A 17,004-nucleotide genomic window follows, 5' to 3' on the forward strand; every position below is an offset into this window, starting at 1 on the left:
AAAAAAAAAAAGAAAGAACAAAGAACAGATGAGACAAATAGTAGACATCTAACAAAATGGCAAGCGTAAATCCAGTCCTATTAGTAGTACAATGCAAGTTTTCAAAATGAAACAGAAGCCATGAGATAGAGGAAATAAACATTTGGCTTTTTTCAGTCTCTGTTTTCCAGTGGTTTTTGCACATAATCTTAAGAATAGGGCTTTCCCTAGATGAAAAAATTTAAGTAGTGAACTTCTTAGCATCTGTGTTTGCACAGTACTAACACTAGCCCTCTTTTTCACTTAATAAAAATGGCCTGCTTCTCTTTCCCCTATGAGCTTCAAACAACAGCCAAGCTGTCTTGGGCTAGTAACTAGGAACCATCAGACCCAAGGTACTCCCCTAAAACCACTTTGCCTGAACCTTAGGGAAAAAGAAATAGGCAGGTTAAGGATTATATTCAAACATGTCTATCCTGTTTCCTTTATATTACAGAATCTAAAACTCTCTTAAAATTCATTTTAGACTGTTCTTTATGTTTTGACTTCTCCTCAGCTCTCTCTATCACCTTTTCTGGATCGTGCATACTTTCTTGTTTTTTTTCAATTGTGAACAGATTATGGCTATGTATGCAAAAGGATCCAGATACCCATTAATTAATGCTAAGAAGAGTGACGCCATTAAATTTTAATGAAATGAAAGACATAAAGAATTTTAAAACCTCTTAAAATATCCTAAAGTTTTCCTTAAATTCTTTGCCTAGATCTGCTTTTTCCCCTCTTCTAATTAAGATTTTTTTTCTTAAGCACGGATATTTAAGATATATATAGTCAGTATAGTATTGTATAATATAGTGAAATGTATTTTCTAGTCAATACATTTTAGTTCAAAATAATAACTAAAATTTAATTAGCCCTTGTTTTTCACTGTTCCATGCACTTCAGATGTTAATACATTTTATCCTCACAAAAACCCAGTGAGGTAAAACTGTTCTTCTCCTTGTTTCACAGATTAGGCATCTAAGGGACAGAGCTGTTAGGTGCTACTGATGGTAAGCAACAACCTGGCTAGGTTACATCTAGAGTCTTCGTTCTTTACCATTACTGCATGCCTCCTCTCTAATTTATTGTTACAGTATGTTAGGTTAGGATTTTTTTTTCTTCCTTCATTTTTTTCCTTCCATCCTTCATTCCTCATTCCTCCATTCAGCAAATATTCTACTCAGACACACTGTGACCTCAATTTACTTGTGTATCCAGTTAGAATAAATTAGTATATAAGATTTTTATTTTGAGTTTTGCCTTACTCACAAATGAACTTTGGATTTATGACCCATTAAGAAGTTGAGACTGGGCCGGGCATGGTGGCTCGCGCCTGTGTCCTGGCACTTTGGGGGCCGAGGCGGGTGGATTGTGAGGTCAAGAGATTGAGACCATCCTGGCCAGCATGGTGAAACCTCGTCTCTACTAAAAAATATAAAAATTAGCTGGGCGTGGTGGCACATACCTGTAGTCCCAGCTACTCGAGAGGCTGAGGCAGGAGAATTGCTTGAACCCAGGAGGCGGAGATTGCAGTGAGCCCAGATTGTGCCATTGCACTCCAGCCTGCCGCCTGGCGACAGACCAAGATTCTGTCTCAAAAAAAAAAAAGGAAGTTGAGACTGGCGTTTACCTATTTTCAAACTCGAGCATAGGATCGAGTAAATAGTAATACTGGAGACAGCTCAATGAAAATTGAACATGTCATATTTTATCCTCATGTAGCAAGAACCATATTTAAATTTTAGCAGGTTAGTCATGGTGGCTCACCCCTGTAATCCCATCACTTTGGGAGACTGAGGTGGGAGGCTGACTTGAGGACAGGAGTTAAAGACCAGCCTGGGCAACATAAGGGACCCCATCTCTATAAAAATGTTTTAAAATTAACCAGAGAGAGAGAGAGAGAGAGAGAGAGAGAGAGAGAGAGTGTGTGTGTGTGTGTGTGTGCGCGCGCGCGGGCGCACATGCACTCACCTGTAGTCTTAACTACTTGGAAGGCTGAAGCAGGAGGATTACTTAAACCCAAGAGCTCAAGGCTGTGGAGCGCCACTGCATTCCAGCCTGGACAACAGATCAAGACCCCTGCGTTCATAAATAAATGAGTACATAAAACACATACATGCAGTCTTAGTAGAATATAAACGGGATTAAAGGCCCTCTTCTGGGCTTTCTCCATGTGTTTCAACAAAATGGAATAGTCACCATATGATGGCTATGTATTTTCTATACACACAAAGTATACAAAATGTGTTTTGTTTCTATATTATACAGGCTGTTGAGTCTTGGTAAAAAATATTATTGGCATTTAGAGTTTTCTTCATCTGAATAGAATTGAGTCTTGGTAATTTTTAATGTACTGACTTCAATTTGCTCTATTCAGCCTACCATATTTACAGGTAAATATCTCAAAACATACTAATGTTTACACTTTGTTTTTATAGCTGCATATCATCATTATTACAAAAGTTCCTACATGTTTAGCAGCTTATCCTTTTTACTACATGCAGTGCCCAAATTAACATTCCATCAGAAAGGTATGTCTGATTAATAGCAAAAGAGTTGATGAGGATATCAGTTTCATGGCACATTAAAAGAAATCATCTAGTGCAAACTTATCCTACCCCACTCTTTTTTAAGTAAAAAAACCTGAGGCCTAGAGAGATGTAATGACTTGTGTATCTCCCGTAGCTAGTTCACAGCAGAGACAGAAATAGATCCCCTTGACTTATTTCCATGTTTGTTTTATTCCATTGCCCTATTTTTGACCAGATAGTTGATGAATGGTAGCGGTTCCATTGACTAGTTTCTTTCCTTCTCTTCCAATTCTTGCTGTCAGGGGAACTGGCTAATTAACAATCATTTATTATCCACTATTTTAGAGCACAGTTCTCTTAAGCTGTCTCTCTGCCTTCACGTGGCTCTATGCCATAGATGGAGCCTTGGAGTAGAATCTGTCCCTGGCACGCAAACAAAACAAGTCTAGAATTCCAGAACAGTGTTCTCTGAACAAGTGGCATCTGCCTTCTGGTCCCTGGGTGCCACAAAAAACAGACTTAGACACTGACCTTGCCTGGTAAGGTCATGGTCTAAATTAAATAGTCGAAATACAAAAAGATGTGAGAAAATCATGGGAATTAGCAACAATGAGCCTAATGTTCTGCTTATCATTGTATAATGCAAGAAATTTCTTAGAGAAGCATTGATATGAGGATCTGTTGGAAACAGAGTCAGTGTGTCAGAAGGAGTAGGTTATTTAAGTGTGTGAATACCAAGATACATTAATGTCAGGAAGGAAATGAGATGCCAAAAGTAGATGTATTTGATAATTTGCTCCCTCTGTCTTCCTCCAAATTATGTGGTGGTGTGATTGTTGCCTGACTTTCTTTTTCTTTGTTTTGGAGTAAGTAGAGTAAATGGGGGTAAGGCGTTGACTGATTAGCTCAGTTTATGTAGTCCTTAGAAAGTTGTAAACCATGAAATTATTTTAAATCCATTTTTAAGAATGAGAAACATTAAGATATGAAGGTACCAAGGTGAGTTGATTAAAGAATACACATTCATGATTTTTTTTTTCCTGAAAAGCTGCCCCCTAGTTCTGTAATCTATTGAATTGCTATAAAAAATGAAAATGTCTTTATTTCTAAATTCTAAACAACGTGTGGTTGGGGAAATGTGGTGACATTAGGAATAATTTTAAACGCTTAAATTCTGAACTTTGGTCAAAGCAACAGTACAATATAGCTGTAAATTATGTTATCATATACAGTTTAAAATCTAGTTTTGAGTAAAGTTACTCCAAAGTGGAAATTAGACTTTGAGCTACCTATAATTAAAGTGTTCTTCTTTTTTTCCTTTTTTTGAGATGGAGTCTTGCTATTTCACCCAGGCTGGAGTACAGTGGTGTGGTCTTGGCTCACTGCACCCACCACCTACCGGGTTCAAATGATTCTCCTGCCTCAGCCTCCCAAGTATCTGGGACTACAAGCGTGTGCCACCACGCCCAACTAATTTTTTGTTTTTAGTAGAGATGGGATTTTACCTTGTTGGCCAGGCTGGTCTCAAATTTCTGACCTCAGGTGATCCGCCCACCTTGACCTCCCAAAGTGCTGAGACTACAGGCATGAGCCACTGTGCCAGGTCTGGAATGTTCTGATAAGTGACTGAAACTGATCAAAATGTATTTATTTAATTTTGCCCTGTTCATTCCTTTATAATTTTCAACTACCCACTCAACTCACCCTCTCAGATGGAATTGTGCATTTTAATGTTCTTTTCTGGCCATTTTCATGATGGAAAGGTAAACTGTTTTTTATAAACCTTCTCATCCGCACCTATTTAATTTGCAAATCTGATGTTAAGGGGAGAGAGGTGGAGAGCATGGGGAAGGGTAGTTGGATTGGTAAATGTTTGCATCCTAGAGTACTTCATCACAGATTTTAAAGTCTCAGAAAGTCCTTCCTTCCTTCCTTCCTTCCTTCCTTCCTTCCTTCCTTCCTTCCTGCCTTCCTGCCTTCCTGCCTTCCTGCCTTCCTGCCTTCCTGCCTTCCTTCCTTCCTTCCTCCCTGCCTGCCTTCCTGCCTGCCTTCCTTCCTTCCTTATTTCCTTCCATCCTCCCTCCTTCCTTCCTTCCTCCCTCCCTCCTTCCCTCCCTCCCTCCTTCCTTCCTTCCCTCTCTCCCCCCTCCCTCCCTCTCACTCTCTTTCTTTTCCCTTCTTTTCTTTTCTTTTCTCTTTTCTTCTGTTATTTTCTTTTTTCTTTTCTTTTCTTTCTTCATTATCTCACTCTGTTGCCTAGGCTGGAGTACAGTGGTACAGTCATGACTCACTGCAGTCTCGACTTCCTGGGCTCAGGTGATTCTCTCATCTCAGCTCCCCAAGAAGCTGGGACTACAGGTGTGTACACCATCCCCAACAAATTTTTTCTGGAGTTGGGTTTTTGCCATGTCGCCCAGGCTGGTGTCAAACTCCCAGGCTTGAGTGATCCACCTGCCTCGGCCACTCAATGTCCTGGGATTACAGACATGAGCCAGTGCACCCAGCCTAGAAAGTCATTTCTAAAGCCTATTCAAATTGCCCAGGTCTGACTGTGTGCTTTTATTAGGATAAGATACACCATTAGCACCTTAGCAATTCTGCAGGAATTATTGATTGGGAAGCTGCTTACAGTTTTGATGCGCATCACAGGAAGCTGATGCAAAATTAAGATGGCATATGTGTTGAGATAAAGGCTAGGTTAGAAAAGTGATTACAACTGGGAACTTGATAATCACTGACCTCTATAGGGATCCTGTGGTTTATCACTAATCTCACTCACACTTGGCATTTTCCTATGCTGATGCCTCATCATTCATAGCTGTGTGAGTAATTTGGCATGGAGTGAACAAGAGGAGGGCATAGAGAGTCCAGCAGCTGTGCTTGTTGGCACTAGATATTTAAATATCTTCAATGTAGCCAGCAGCGTGGTTGGCACAAATGTTAGCCAATAATGCTTAAACAAATTGTTCTGAAGAAAATAGGCAAGGGTTTATTTTAAAACCCCCTTTCTCTTTATTTTTTTAAAAAAAAATATGGTCAATTAAGATCCTTTTTTTCCTGTACATTTGAGCAGATTACTACCAAAATGATGGCTACGATTCTAACAGTATCTTCTAGACAATTTCTGAATACTTTATAAACATTAATGAAATTGTGCAGGGTCTCTGTGAGGTACATGTTATTCAGTTGATTTTCCTAAAAGAGTAAGTGGGGTCATTGATGTTAAATGACTTGTAACTTTCCCAGTTCACTCAATGAGAGAGAAACAAGAGCCAAGACATGAATCCAGTAATCAGAATTCCCAGGTCTCTGCTCTAATACCCTACAGCATTGCAGATTTGCCTACTTTTTAAGTTAGCATTTTGTGTTTCTTCAAATGTTTAGTATGATTCAAATCGTATGAATTTTTTTACAGGGTTTGCCCACAAAAGAGGAATAGGTTTTCCGTGAGCAAAAAGGTTAGGTAAATAATGAGTTTTCAAAGACACCCAAGGGGGAGGAGGATAGTCTGCTCATAAAACTTTCACCAAATTTAGATTTGTGCACAAATATTTAGATTTGCGTATGTAAGGATTTCATATTGTTTTTCTGAAAAGTAAATATGGAAAAGCTCACATGACTTAAACATTGAAATATTTCATTTTGAACATAATAATGTTGATCTCATTAACTTTTTTGAAACATTTAGTCATTGTTTCTAGGTTAAGCTTTTAGCTTTTAAGAAAAACCAGTTTAATACTAACTATATTATAACACATGGAGTTTTTCTTTGTAGAAGATGCTGAATTCAAATTGATAAATGCAAATCAATATGTCTTACAAAAATGAGCAGAAATAATACTGGCTTTCATACAAATAGAGAAGCTATTCTATTTTGTATTGTTACTTGCTAAGTCAGCAATTATTTCTTGAATAGTATTGATTCATTGAAACTAATAAACTTTATTTGGCTGGAAATTTTTAGGTATTTACTAGGCTGCTGCAGAAATAAATGCTAAGCAGGCTTTGTATTCCATTATATCGTTATCTCTGGCTGTTTCCTCATCAATACAGTATTTTCTGTTGATAATAACAGTGCATACACCATGAGAGTATTGTAGAGTTGTTTTGGTCTAAATTTGCATGTTGAAGGAAGAATGAAACTGAACACCATTCTCCCAAGTGTGGATTGTGGCTACTCTGGTCTCAGGTTGCTAATAAAGACATACCTGGGACTAGGAAATTTATAAAGGAGAGAGATTTACTTGACTCACAGTTCAGCATGGCTGGAGAGACCTCAGGAAACTTAACAATCATGGTGGAAGGGGAAGCAAACACATTCTTCACATGGTGGCAGCATGGAAAATTGCAGAGCAAAGGGGGAAAAAGTCCCTTATAAAACCATCAGATCTCATGATAACTCACCATCATGAGAACAGCATGGAGGTAACCACCCCCATGGTTCAGTTACTTCCCACCAGGTCCCTCCCACGACACGTGAGGATTATGGGATCTACAGTTCAAGAAGAGATTTGGGTGGGCACACAAACCATATCAGGCACTATCTAACCTTTATGGTATTTTTAATAAATACATATTATCAAATACTTAATTTATCTCACTAAAAAGAGCTGAATAACAGGCATAGCAGTACTTCTAAAACTTCGTCATCCATTAGGCTATAAGCTTTTTCATTGTTTGGCACCTATCGAGGGCAGAGCTTGTAGGGGTTTTTTGTTTGTTTGTTTTTTGAGGCAGAGTCTCACTCTGTCTCCTAGGCTGGAATGCAGTGGCATGATCATAGCTCACTGCAGCCTCAAACTCCCGGGTTCAAGCAGTCCTCCCACCTCAGTCTCCTGCAACTACAGGTATGCACCACCATGCCCAACTAAGTTTTTTTTAATTACTATTATTTTTTATGAAGACCAGCTGTCTCTATGTTGCCCAGGCTGGTCTCAAACCTCTTAGCTCTAGTAATCCTCCCACCTAAGCCTCCCAAAGTGCTGGGATTACAGGTATGAGCCACAGCACCCAGACAGAAGCTTGTGTCTTACTCATCCCCTAACCTCTTTATCTGTCACTGACTAGCCCATAAATGTTTGATAGAATGTATGGATCTTAGATTCTTCTGTCTAGTCAATGCTTGAATATTTGTAATTGAGATGGGGAGAAACGGGAATGTAGAACTGTGCCTGTCCACTCCCAGTTTCAATTTGACTGCTGATTGTATCCTATGTCAAAATAATAGCATTAGTTTGTATTTCTGTAAGCACTGGAGAGTTGTAACTTAAGTATATTGGTGATAGAGAGCAAGATAACTTTTTTTTTTAAGTCCAAGAATATTTGTTAAGGTAACTAATGCCTCTAATAGTTTATGTGTCTGCAGAAAATAATTTCTTGAACTTCAGTCATTTGCTGTTTCTTGAATAAATATTTTAAATACTGTGTAAGTTAGTTATCTTGAGCAGTTTTTAGTTTAGGTCAGAAAATGCTGAATCTGGTTAATGTAAACCATGTACATTTAGTTACTTAAAATACCTTTGTACACAAGTTATGTGTCTGATGACTTAATATGCATATATATATATATATATATATATATAAAATACTTGTATATTTTCCAATAATATGTTGCTATTCTACTAGAGTTGAGTTCCTTAACCTGGAGTATAGAGACTCTCAGGACAGAAGGAAAATCATTGAACTTGAATGGGAAAAAAATTGACATCTTTATTTTTACCAATCTGTAAGTGAAATTTACCATGGCTTTCAGTTTTGGATAAGGATAGCAAAATTGTCCAATCATTACCTATAGTTTTTGTCACCAGTAGAATAATACATATTTTCATATAATAATTGTTGAGATATCTTAAATTATCATTTATGCTTTCAAATTATCATTATTAGGCCTGCTGCTAAATCTTATTATTTAATTAGTTAATAAATTACAGCAAATGTTTGATCTTTAAAAGAATATCTTGAAGATTACATGTCATTGTACATTAAAATACTTACATTTTGTTTTGTACATTTAAAAACATGATTCTGAAAAGCCTGCCAAAAAGGCCCGTGCACATGTGCACACACCCATACCTATATACACCCATACCACCGCAACCCAAGGGTCTCGTAAAAACTCTGTACTAGACTGTCCCAGAGAATTCTTTGTAATAATTTTTCATGAGTGTTTCAAGGAAAATTACGTATATGTTACATTACTAGTAGTTCTTAAACTGTGTTCAGCTGAAGTTGACCAGTTAAAATTGTCTATATACTCCATTTATATATATTTATGTTAAAAAGTTGGTAGAAACTGGTAATATAGTGGCCAGAGATTTTGTTGTTTCTCAGATGCCTAAGACAAAACAAAGAGAATTGATATGATTAATTTTAATTCATGAAAATAGTTCTTGTGAAAAGTAATTTTTAAAGAATTAAATATGAATGCCTTCTAAGTCTTAGACTGAGTATGCATTATTATATTTCAAGGATACTCAAACTTATAAGTCCTTAAGAAAATAACTAGTTTTCTAATAAATGAAAGGTGAAATAAAAATGTATTTACGTTTCAAAATCTTATTTAAATAGATTAAGTATCATTTTGAAAACAAGCTATCAACTTTCCATTTCAGAATAAACTTTTACTTTGTAACATCTTCAGCTTACATTAAATCAGTTTTCATTCTCTCTGAATTCAGTGTCCTTTATGAAAGAAAAAGGAATTTTAGGAATTTTATTAAGCACAGGAAGTTAAGTTTAAAACTTTAAGGTTTTAAAATGATCAAAGGGGTAGCCTCCACATAGATAATTAACATTGTATTTAAAAGCTGTACATTGTTAAAAAACAGAGCTAATATACATCTCTAACCTTGTTGCTTTTTCCACCTCAACATTTATTTTGAGTTCTTACTAGGACGTGTGAGTGAAAATACGATACATTATTCACTTGTGATTGTCTAAAAATACAGTTCACTAATAAAAGCTCTGCACATGAATAGGATGTTCAAAATTGTTTATTGCTATGGTTCATAATTATTTTTTAAAAACCTTAGGAATAGACTGGTATCATTTTTGTTAAAGTATATTTATCATGCTGGCTGATGTAGAAATCTTACAACTCTAAATCTGACATCTGTTAACCCTTTAGATATGCAAAATAATCCTTGTAATAATAATGCTAGGCCACCATGGTAGCTTATAACTGTAACCTCAGCACTTTGGAAGGCTGAAGAAGGAGGATTGCTTGAGCCCAGGAGTTTGAGACCAGCCTAGGCAACACTGAGACCCTGTCTCTACTAAAAATAAAATTTTTAAAAATTAGGCTGATGACAAACACCTGTAGTCCCAGCTACTTGGGAGGCTGAGGTTGGAGGATTGCTTGAGCCCAGGAGTTGGAGGCTGCAGTGAGCTGTGATTATGTAACTACACTGCAGCCTATGTGACAGAGCGAGACCTTGTTTCAAAATAAATAAATAATTAAATAAAACAAGTTATTACAAAATAAAACCATTAAAGGATTGTACACTTGCAATTCTGACACACACAACCTTTCCTGCATCTAATCAAAGTGGATCAGAAATCCTCTTGGGCCAAGAATATGGCAGAGACCGAAGGGAAATGCCAACTTAGAATGACTGGCATAGAAGGAATTATTGAAACTCAGGGAAGGCAATTTGTTCTTTGACAGGTCCAGTTTCTAAGTAGATAGGGAATTTCATAAAACAACTTCGTCCTATGCTTGGCAAAAAACAGAGGATTGTGGGGAGGGGTCTGGTGGAGAGGGCATTAGTTAGAGAGACCTTGAGGGACTGCTGCTTCGAATCCAGCATGTCAAAGCACCATGCTTGGGGCATTAGTTTCTGAGCCTCACAAGTACCACATTTGCCAGTTCACTTTACTGAACATACTGAAACTCTAGTATATTGAATACGAATGAGTGAGCACCCTACTACTGTTAATGGTTAGTGCTGTGAGACTAACATCCATTCTCCCTCAAGAACTGGCCCATGCTGTTCCTGATACTTGGCCATGAAAGTTTTGAACTGTGGGTGTATTAGTTCATTCTCACGCTGCTAATAAAAACATAACCCGAGACAGGGTGATTTATAAAGGAAAGAGTTCAGCATGGCTGGGGTGGCCTCAGGAAACTTAAAATCATGGCAGAAGGGGAAGAAAAATGTCCTTCACATGGCGGCAGCAAGGACAAGTGCTCAGCAAACAGGGAAAGGCCCCTTATAAAACCATCAGATCTCATGAGAACTCATTATCACAAGAACAGCTTCATGGGACTAACCACCTTCATGATTCAGTTACCTCCCACCAGGTCCCTCCTACTAAACATTGGGATTATGGGATCTACAATTCAAGGTGAGATTTGGGTGAGGACACAGCCAAAGCATATCAGTGGGTATAGTCACAATGAGAATTCTATTTTTTTTTTTTTGAGAGAGAGAGTCTCATTCTGTCACCCAGGCTGGAGTGCAATGGCGCTGTCTTGGCTCCCTGCAACCTCCACCTCCTGGGTTCAAGTGACTCTCTTGCCTCAGCCTCCCGAGTAGCTGGGATTACAGGCGTGTGTTACCATACCTGGCTAATTCTTGTATTTTTAGTTGAGATGGGGTTTTACCTTGTTGGCCAGGTTGGTCTTGAGCTCCTAACCTCAAGTGATCTGCCTGTTTTGGCCTCCCAGAATTCTGGGATTGCAGGCATAAGCCACCGTGCTCGGCCACAAGAGGAATTCTTAATGTTGCTGGGAAAAATAAAAATTGGCATGATGACTTCTGAGAGTAGTAAGGCAATCAATATCTGTAAAGCTGAAACTTTGCATCCTTTTATCTACCAGTTTCACTTCTTTGTGTGTATCCTGGAGGAGGAGGAGGAGGAGGAGGAGGAGGAGGAGGGGTGTCTGTGTACAAGACGTGCAAGGATTTGTTTCAATACTGCTCATGACAAAGAAATGTAAAAACTGTCGTACAATAGGAAACTATATAAACTGGTTTTATTTGTATAATGGAGCATTGTATAGCAGTGAAGATGATCAAACTTGGGCTCTGATAATCAATACATAGCTCAAAAATATATGAAAATGCAGGTTTCGAGATAAACACCATGTAATTCCATCTATTTAAATGTGAAATGCAGACAGTAATGTATATTGTTTCAGAGCATGAATATATATTTAAGAGTAAAAAACATAGATGGTAATCATGCACATCAATATTAGGATAATGGTTACCCTGAGGTGTGGTTTGAGCTATATCTATACTGTATTAATTTTTTTTTTTTTTTGAGACAGAGTTCTGTGGCTCGATCCCAGCTCACTGCAACCTCCACCTCCTGGGTTCAAGCAATTCTCCTGTCTCAGCCTCCTGAGTAGCTGGGACTACAGGCAGGTGTGGTAGCACCTGCTAATTTTTTGTATTTTTAGTAGAGACGGATTTAACCATGTTAGCCAGGATGGTCTCAATCTCCTGACCTCTTGATGCACCCACCTTGTGCTGGGATTACAGGTGTGAACCACCGTGCCTGGCCCAATACTGTATTAATTTTTGAGAGAGAAAGAAGATAAGAACGTTTAATCTGAAGCAAACAAGGGAAAACATTCTGACTAGTGGTACATGGATCATACTGTTGGCTATATAAAAGTCTTTTTCATTCTTCTAAATGTTTTTTAAAATACTACATGTTGAAAATAAAGTGTTTACTCGCTACTTTATGTAGCTCAAGTGATCTCCCATCTCAGCCTCCTAAGTAGCTGGGACTACATACGTGTATCCCCATGCTAATTTTTAATTTTTTTGTAGAGACAGGTTTTTGTTACTGCCCAAGCTAGTCTTGAGCTACTGGGCTAAAGCAGTCCTCCCACCTTGGCCTCCCAAAGTGCTGAGATTACAGACACGAGTCCCTACGTCCTGCCCAGAATTTGACTCAGACTGACTAAAATGATAGCAAGTTTTTACAAATTATTGGATTGTATCCTCTTATTTCTAATTTGTTCTTTCTGTTTTTAAACTGCAATACAATTACCATGAATAGTCTACTAGTTTAATTGATTGTCAATAAATGAGGGGTTTTATATAAAGTTAATGTCTTTGTTTTATAGGAAAAACATCAGAGAGAGGCTCATTTTCCCTGTACAGCAGAGATACCGGATTACCAGGCTGTCAAGTAAGTTTAATAATTTTAAAAAAAGCAATGAGCTGGTTTTTAAACACATAAATAAAAGTTCTATTACTAGAGGAGATAGAAATTATCCAGTTTATTCTACCAGGAAATTTATTTTCAAAGAAATAAATATTAATTAATTTATTTAATTTGTAACTAAATATTGTTTTCTAGCTGTTAAACTTTTTTTTTTTGCTCTCTTTGCTTAAAATTGTTTCAGTTCCCCAGTTTACCAGGCTATCTTTATCATCAAAGATTTTCATAACCCGCCTCCATTTTAACTGGGAACAAAGTAGCAGTTACCGTTTCTGAGAATTTTTTTGCATATTTTCTCAACAGAAAACATAATTGCTGGTACCTAAAGAATATATGATTGATCTGCATAGCTTGAATATCCTGTAATGTCAGACTGATCATTAATATTGGAAGTATTTTGTTTTCAATCCTGCATCTAGCCAGTTTTTAGGCTTCACACCCTCCCTGACTTGGAATCTTTGTTTCTACTCTTTCACCTTCTCTAGCATTTTGTGCTTCTGCTAATGGGCATCTTCTCTGCCTTTTTCCTCATATCTTTAGACTGAGGATCCTGAATACACAGTTCACCTGCAGATTCCCATCAGAATCAAAGCCAAAAAGAATAGAAAGGAAAGGCATAACATACTAAATTTGTTTTCTGCCATCTGCATGCTTTACCTGAGGGCCCACCCTAATTTCAGGCATGGGCATGTGAGCCAGTTTTAACTGTCATGCTAATAATATTAATCCATTTAATACATATTTCATAATTTTGCCTCTAGGAGAGTTTTACATAACATTCTGTTTTGTGATATGCCTTCCCATTATAAAATAATATATTGTAGGCTGGCCATGGTGGTTCACGGGAGACTGAGGTAGGAGGATCGCTTGAGCTCAGGAGTTTGAGACCAACCTGGGCAACATAGTGAAACCTTGTTTCTACTTAAAATACAAAATCAGCAGGTGTAGTCGTGCATGCCTGCAGTCCCAGCTGCTTGGGAGGCTGAGGCAAGAGGATCACTTGAGCCCAGGAGTTTTAGGCTACAGTGACCCGTGATTGCACCACTGCACTACAGCCAGGTGGACAGTGAACCTCTGTCTCAAGAAGAGAATAGGGCAGGGGCTGGGGGAGAGAGAAAATAAATATATTGTAAAAATTAAGGATCATCTATTCCCATGTCCTTAATAGCAAATAGGCATGGTCCGCATAAGTGATTTGTTAAATATCATAGAGTGAGAGGTAGTAGCTGGACCAATACTAAGATTTCTTGGCTTCAGACCAAGCAGTATTAACCTATTTTTATCCAAGTAATTTTTAAAAGTTTTAATGGTGCTAATAATTATTGCTTTATTTTCCATTTATGGTTAGCTTTATTTTATTCTAGTCATTTAAAATATATATTAGCATCGTGTCATAGCCAGTGTTTTGCTTTACTCTTACTAGCTCACAAGAGCCAAATCTGTTAAATTTTTAGGAATTTAGCAAGCACGGTTGATATTACAGTGAATCTTAAAATTGGCTGTCATGAGCTGGGCACTGTGATGCATGCCTGTGGTCCCAGCTACTTGGAAAGCCAAGGCAGAAGGATCACTTAAGCCCAGGAGTAGAAGTCCAACCTGGGCAATGTAGCAAGACTGCATCTCTAAAAAAAAAAAATAGAAACAAACAAAATGGCCATCAAAGAAGTATTTATACTGTGAAAATCCAAAAATATTATGAATCAGGGCTTTAATTTTTTAAACAGTTGTTAAACATTTACCAGCATACTGCTCATGCCTAGTTAAAAATTGCAGAGAACCAAAGAATGTAAGTGGTTATTCAGATCACAGGAAAAAATAGAAAAGCAGTAATTGACCTTCTAGCCTCTATTGAGGTACTTTTCTTAACCTTTTCAAAGGTAACAGTGCTTTAAGGCCAACTAAGATATAGCATTTATTCTGTGTAGTTTTAGCAATATCCATTGATGAAAACTGAAATACCCTCTTTTTGGTCCATGTGAAATGTGAATGGATGATTGTAATATGGGTGATCGTAATTATCAATTCATAGTTGATACCAGAACTCTTTCTTTTTTATAATACAAGTTACTGTTTGAATTTCATAGTCTGAATTTTAGTTCTTTAATGACTTGGACTGGAGGCTCTGGTTCTAATTTTTTATCTTGGCTATATTACTCATTGTAAGAGTTTGGCAGGTCACCTAACCATCACTCTTCTGAATCTCTTCAGAGTAAAACAAAATTTTAAAAACTAAGTTATGGCTGGGCACAGTGGCTCACGCCTATAATCCCAGCACTTTGGGAGGCTGAGGGGGGCGGATTGCCAGAGGTCAGGAGTTCAAGACCACCCTGGCCAGCATGGTGAAACCCCGTCTCTACTAAAAATACAAAAATTAGCCAAGCCTGGTGGTAGGTGCCTGTAATCCCAGCTACGCAGGAAGCTGAGGCAGGAGAATCACTGGAACCTAGGAGGAGGAGGTTGCAATGAGCCGAGACTGCACCATTACACTCCAGCCTGGCCTGGGCCACAGAGTCAGACTCTGTCTCAGAAAAAAACAAAACAAGACACTAAGTTACATCATTTGGACAATGAATAATGGAGAAAAGTAACTACAAAGAATCCTGTAGGTATAAGCTTATAAACACTGCAGACTGCCTCTGTGACAAATCATTAAGTAGATTTGTCTGCCAACCTGCTTCAGGGCCTTAAAAGTCTTTTCATCTTCCTCTTAAATCTAAGACAGCAGCTTAGTTAGGCAGTACTGAATCACCTCATAACACCATAACAGATGTTTACTTATCAGATAAATGAAAGTGCTAGTCTCAGTTCCTGATCATACAGTAGAAGGTCAGTAAATGTCAGCTGAGGGGGGTAAAACAGAAGGTACATAAGGTTTAGAGTCAAGAGGCCTAGGTTCAAGTCTCATCTCTGCACTGACGTCTTATCTGAAAGATAGGATTTGCAGTTTCTGCCTCCACCTACGTAGTAGATCTCTGAGGGTTAAACTATATGGGCTTTTGAAAACATTTCAATAAATAAATACATAATTTAAAATTTCTCAATTCGTGTAACTCACATAACAAAAGGTATTTGGAATCTTTAATATTATTTTTAAGAGACCTAAATGTTTCAGAGCCACTGGTCTAATGTTAACATTACTGCTAAAGTCGAGGGGGGGAGAAACACTTTTGTAAGCATTTTGAGAATACAGCTACATCTAATAAATCATAGCTTATGCTTATATTAATGTTTTTATTACGTTCAAATGTTTTCACTTATATTTTTTATACCCTGTTGGCAAAGGTATTGCTGTTTAGTTAGAATCAGCAATAAGTTCTCTTAATGTAATTGTCTAATTTTGCAAAGGTGAATCTTAATGGTTTTTTACCAAGGATTAATGTACATGTGTACCAGATTCTTCTATCAAAAGACATTTATTTTAAACCTAAATGTGTAGCACTCTAATAACATTTGCTACCATTTGCTGAGGACTAACTGAGCCAATCATTGAACTAAACATAATCGCATTTAATTGTTTTAACAATTCATTTTGCAGATTAGTAAACAGAGGTTCTCCTATGGTATTATGCTTAAGGCTAGATATCTAGCAAGTGGTGAACCTAAACTCATGTTTGAGTTTTTTGACTATATGACTATACTGCTGCATAGGAATCCCTCAGATTTCAACTCTATGCTCTTATTACCTTCCTTCATTTTAATTTGTTTGAGAAGGAGACAGGGAATTAAATTTTTTTTTTCTTTTTTTGAGACAAGGTTTCACTCTGTCACCCAGGCTGGAGTGCAGTGGCACTCACATGACCTCCTCGGCTTAAGGGATGTAAGGTTTACAGTCAAGAGACCTAGGTTCACGTCCCATCTCTGCATTGATTTCTTCATCTGAAAGATAGGATAGCAGTGTCTGCTTGTACCTACATAGTAGGTCTCTGAAGGTTGAACTGTATGGGTTGGTGAAAACATTTCCAAAAATAAATACATAATATTAAATTTCTCAATTCATGTGGCCCACATTACAAAAGGTATTTTGGGTCTTCATATACCTCCCTGAGTAGCTGGGATTACAGATGCGCACCTACCATGCCCCACTAATTTTTTATATTTTTTTTTAGAAATTGAGTATCACTATGTTGCCTAGACTGGTCTCAAACTCCTAGGCTCAAGCAATTATCCTGCCTCATCCTAACAAATTGCTATAATTACAGGCAAGAGCTACCACTACCGGAGGGAATTTAAATTTTTAACAAATGCTCAGGTGATTCTGATCCACATGGACTGG

At 37.6% G+C, this 17,004-nt stretch overlaps 1 protein-coding gene across 7 annotated transcripts in view; it reads left to right on the forward strand.

The window, feature by feature from the left end:
• Positions 1-17,004, forward strand: part of TCF12 (transcription factor 12) — a 418,189-nt gene that overhangs the window by 280,817 nt on the left and 120,368 nt on the right. For all 7 annotated transcript variants that reach the window (XM_064361328.1, XM_012442999.3, XM_021666221.2 and 4 more), the window contains one exon: positions 12,634-12,698. In XM_064361328.1, the coding sequence (XP_064217398.1) occupies positions 12,634-12,698 (65 nt within the window). The remainder of the gene's footprint in view (positions 1-12,633; positions 12,699-17,004) is intronic.

Source organism: Aotus nancymaae, unplaced genomic scaffold (genome assembly GCF_030222135.1).
Source record: "Aotus nancymaae isolate 86718 unplaced genomic scaffold, 86718_ANA_hifiasm-v0.15.2.pri h1tg000041l, whole genome shotgun sequence".
Lineage (NCBI taxonomy): Eukaryota > Metazoa > Chordata > Mammalia > Primates > Aotidae > Aotus > Aotus nancymaae.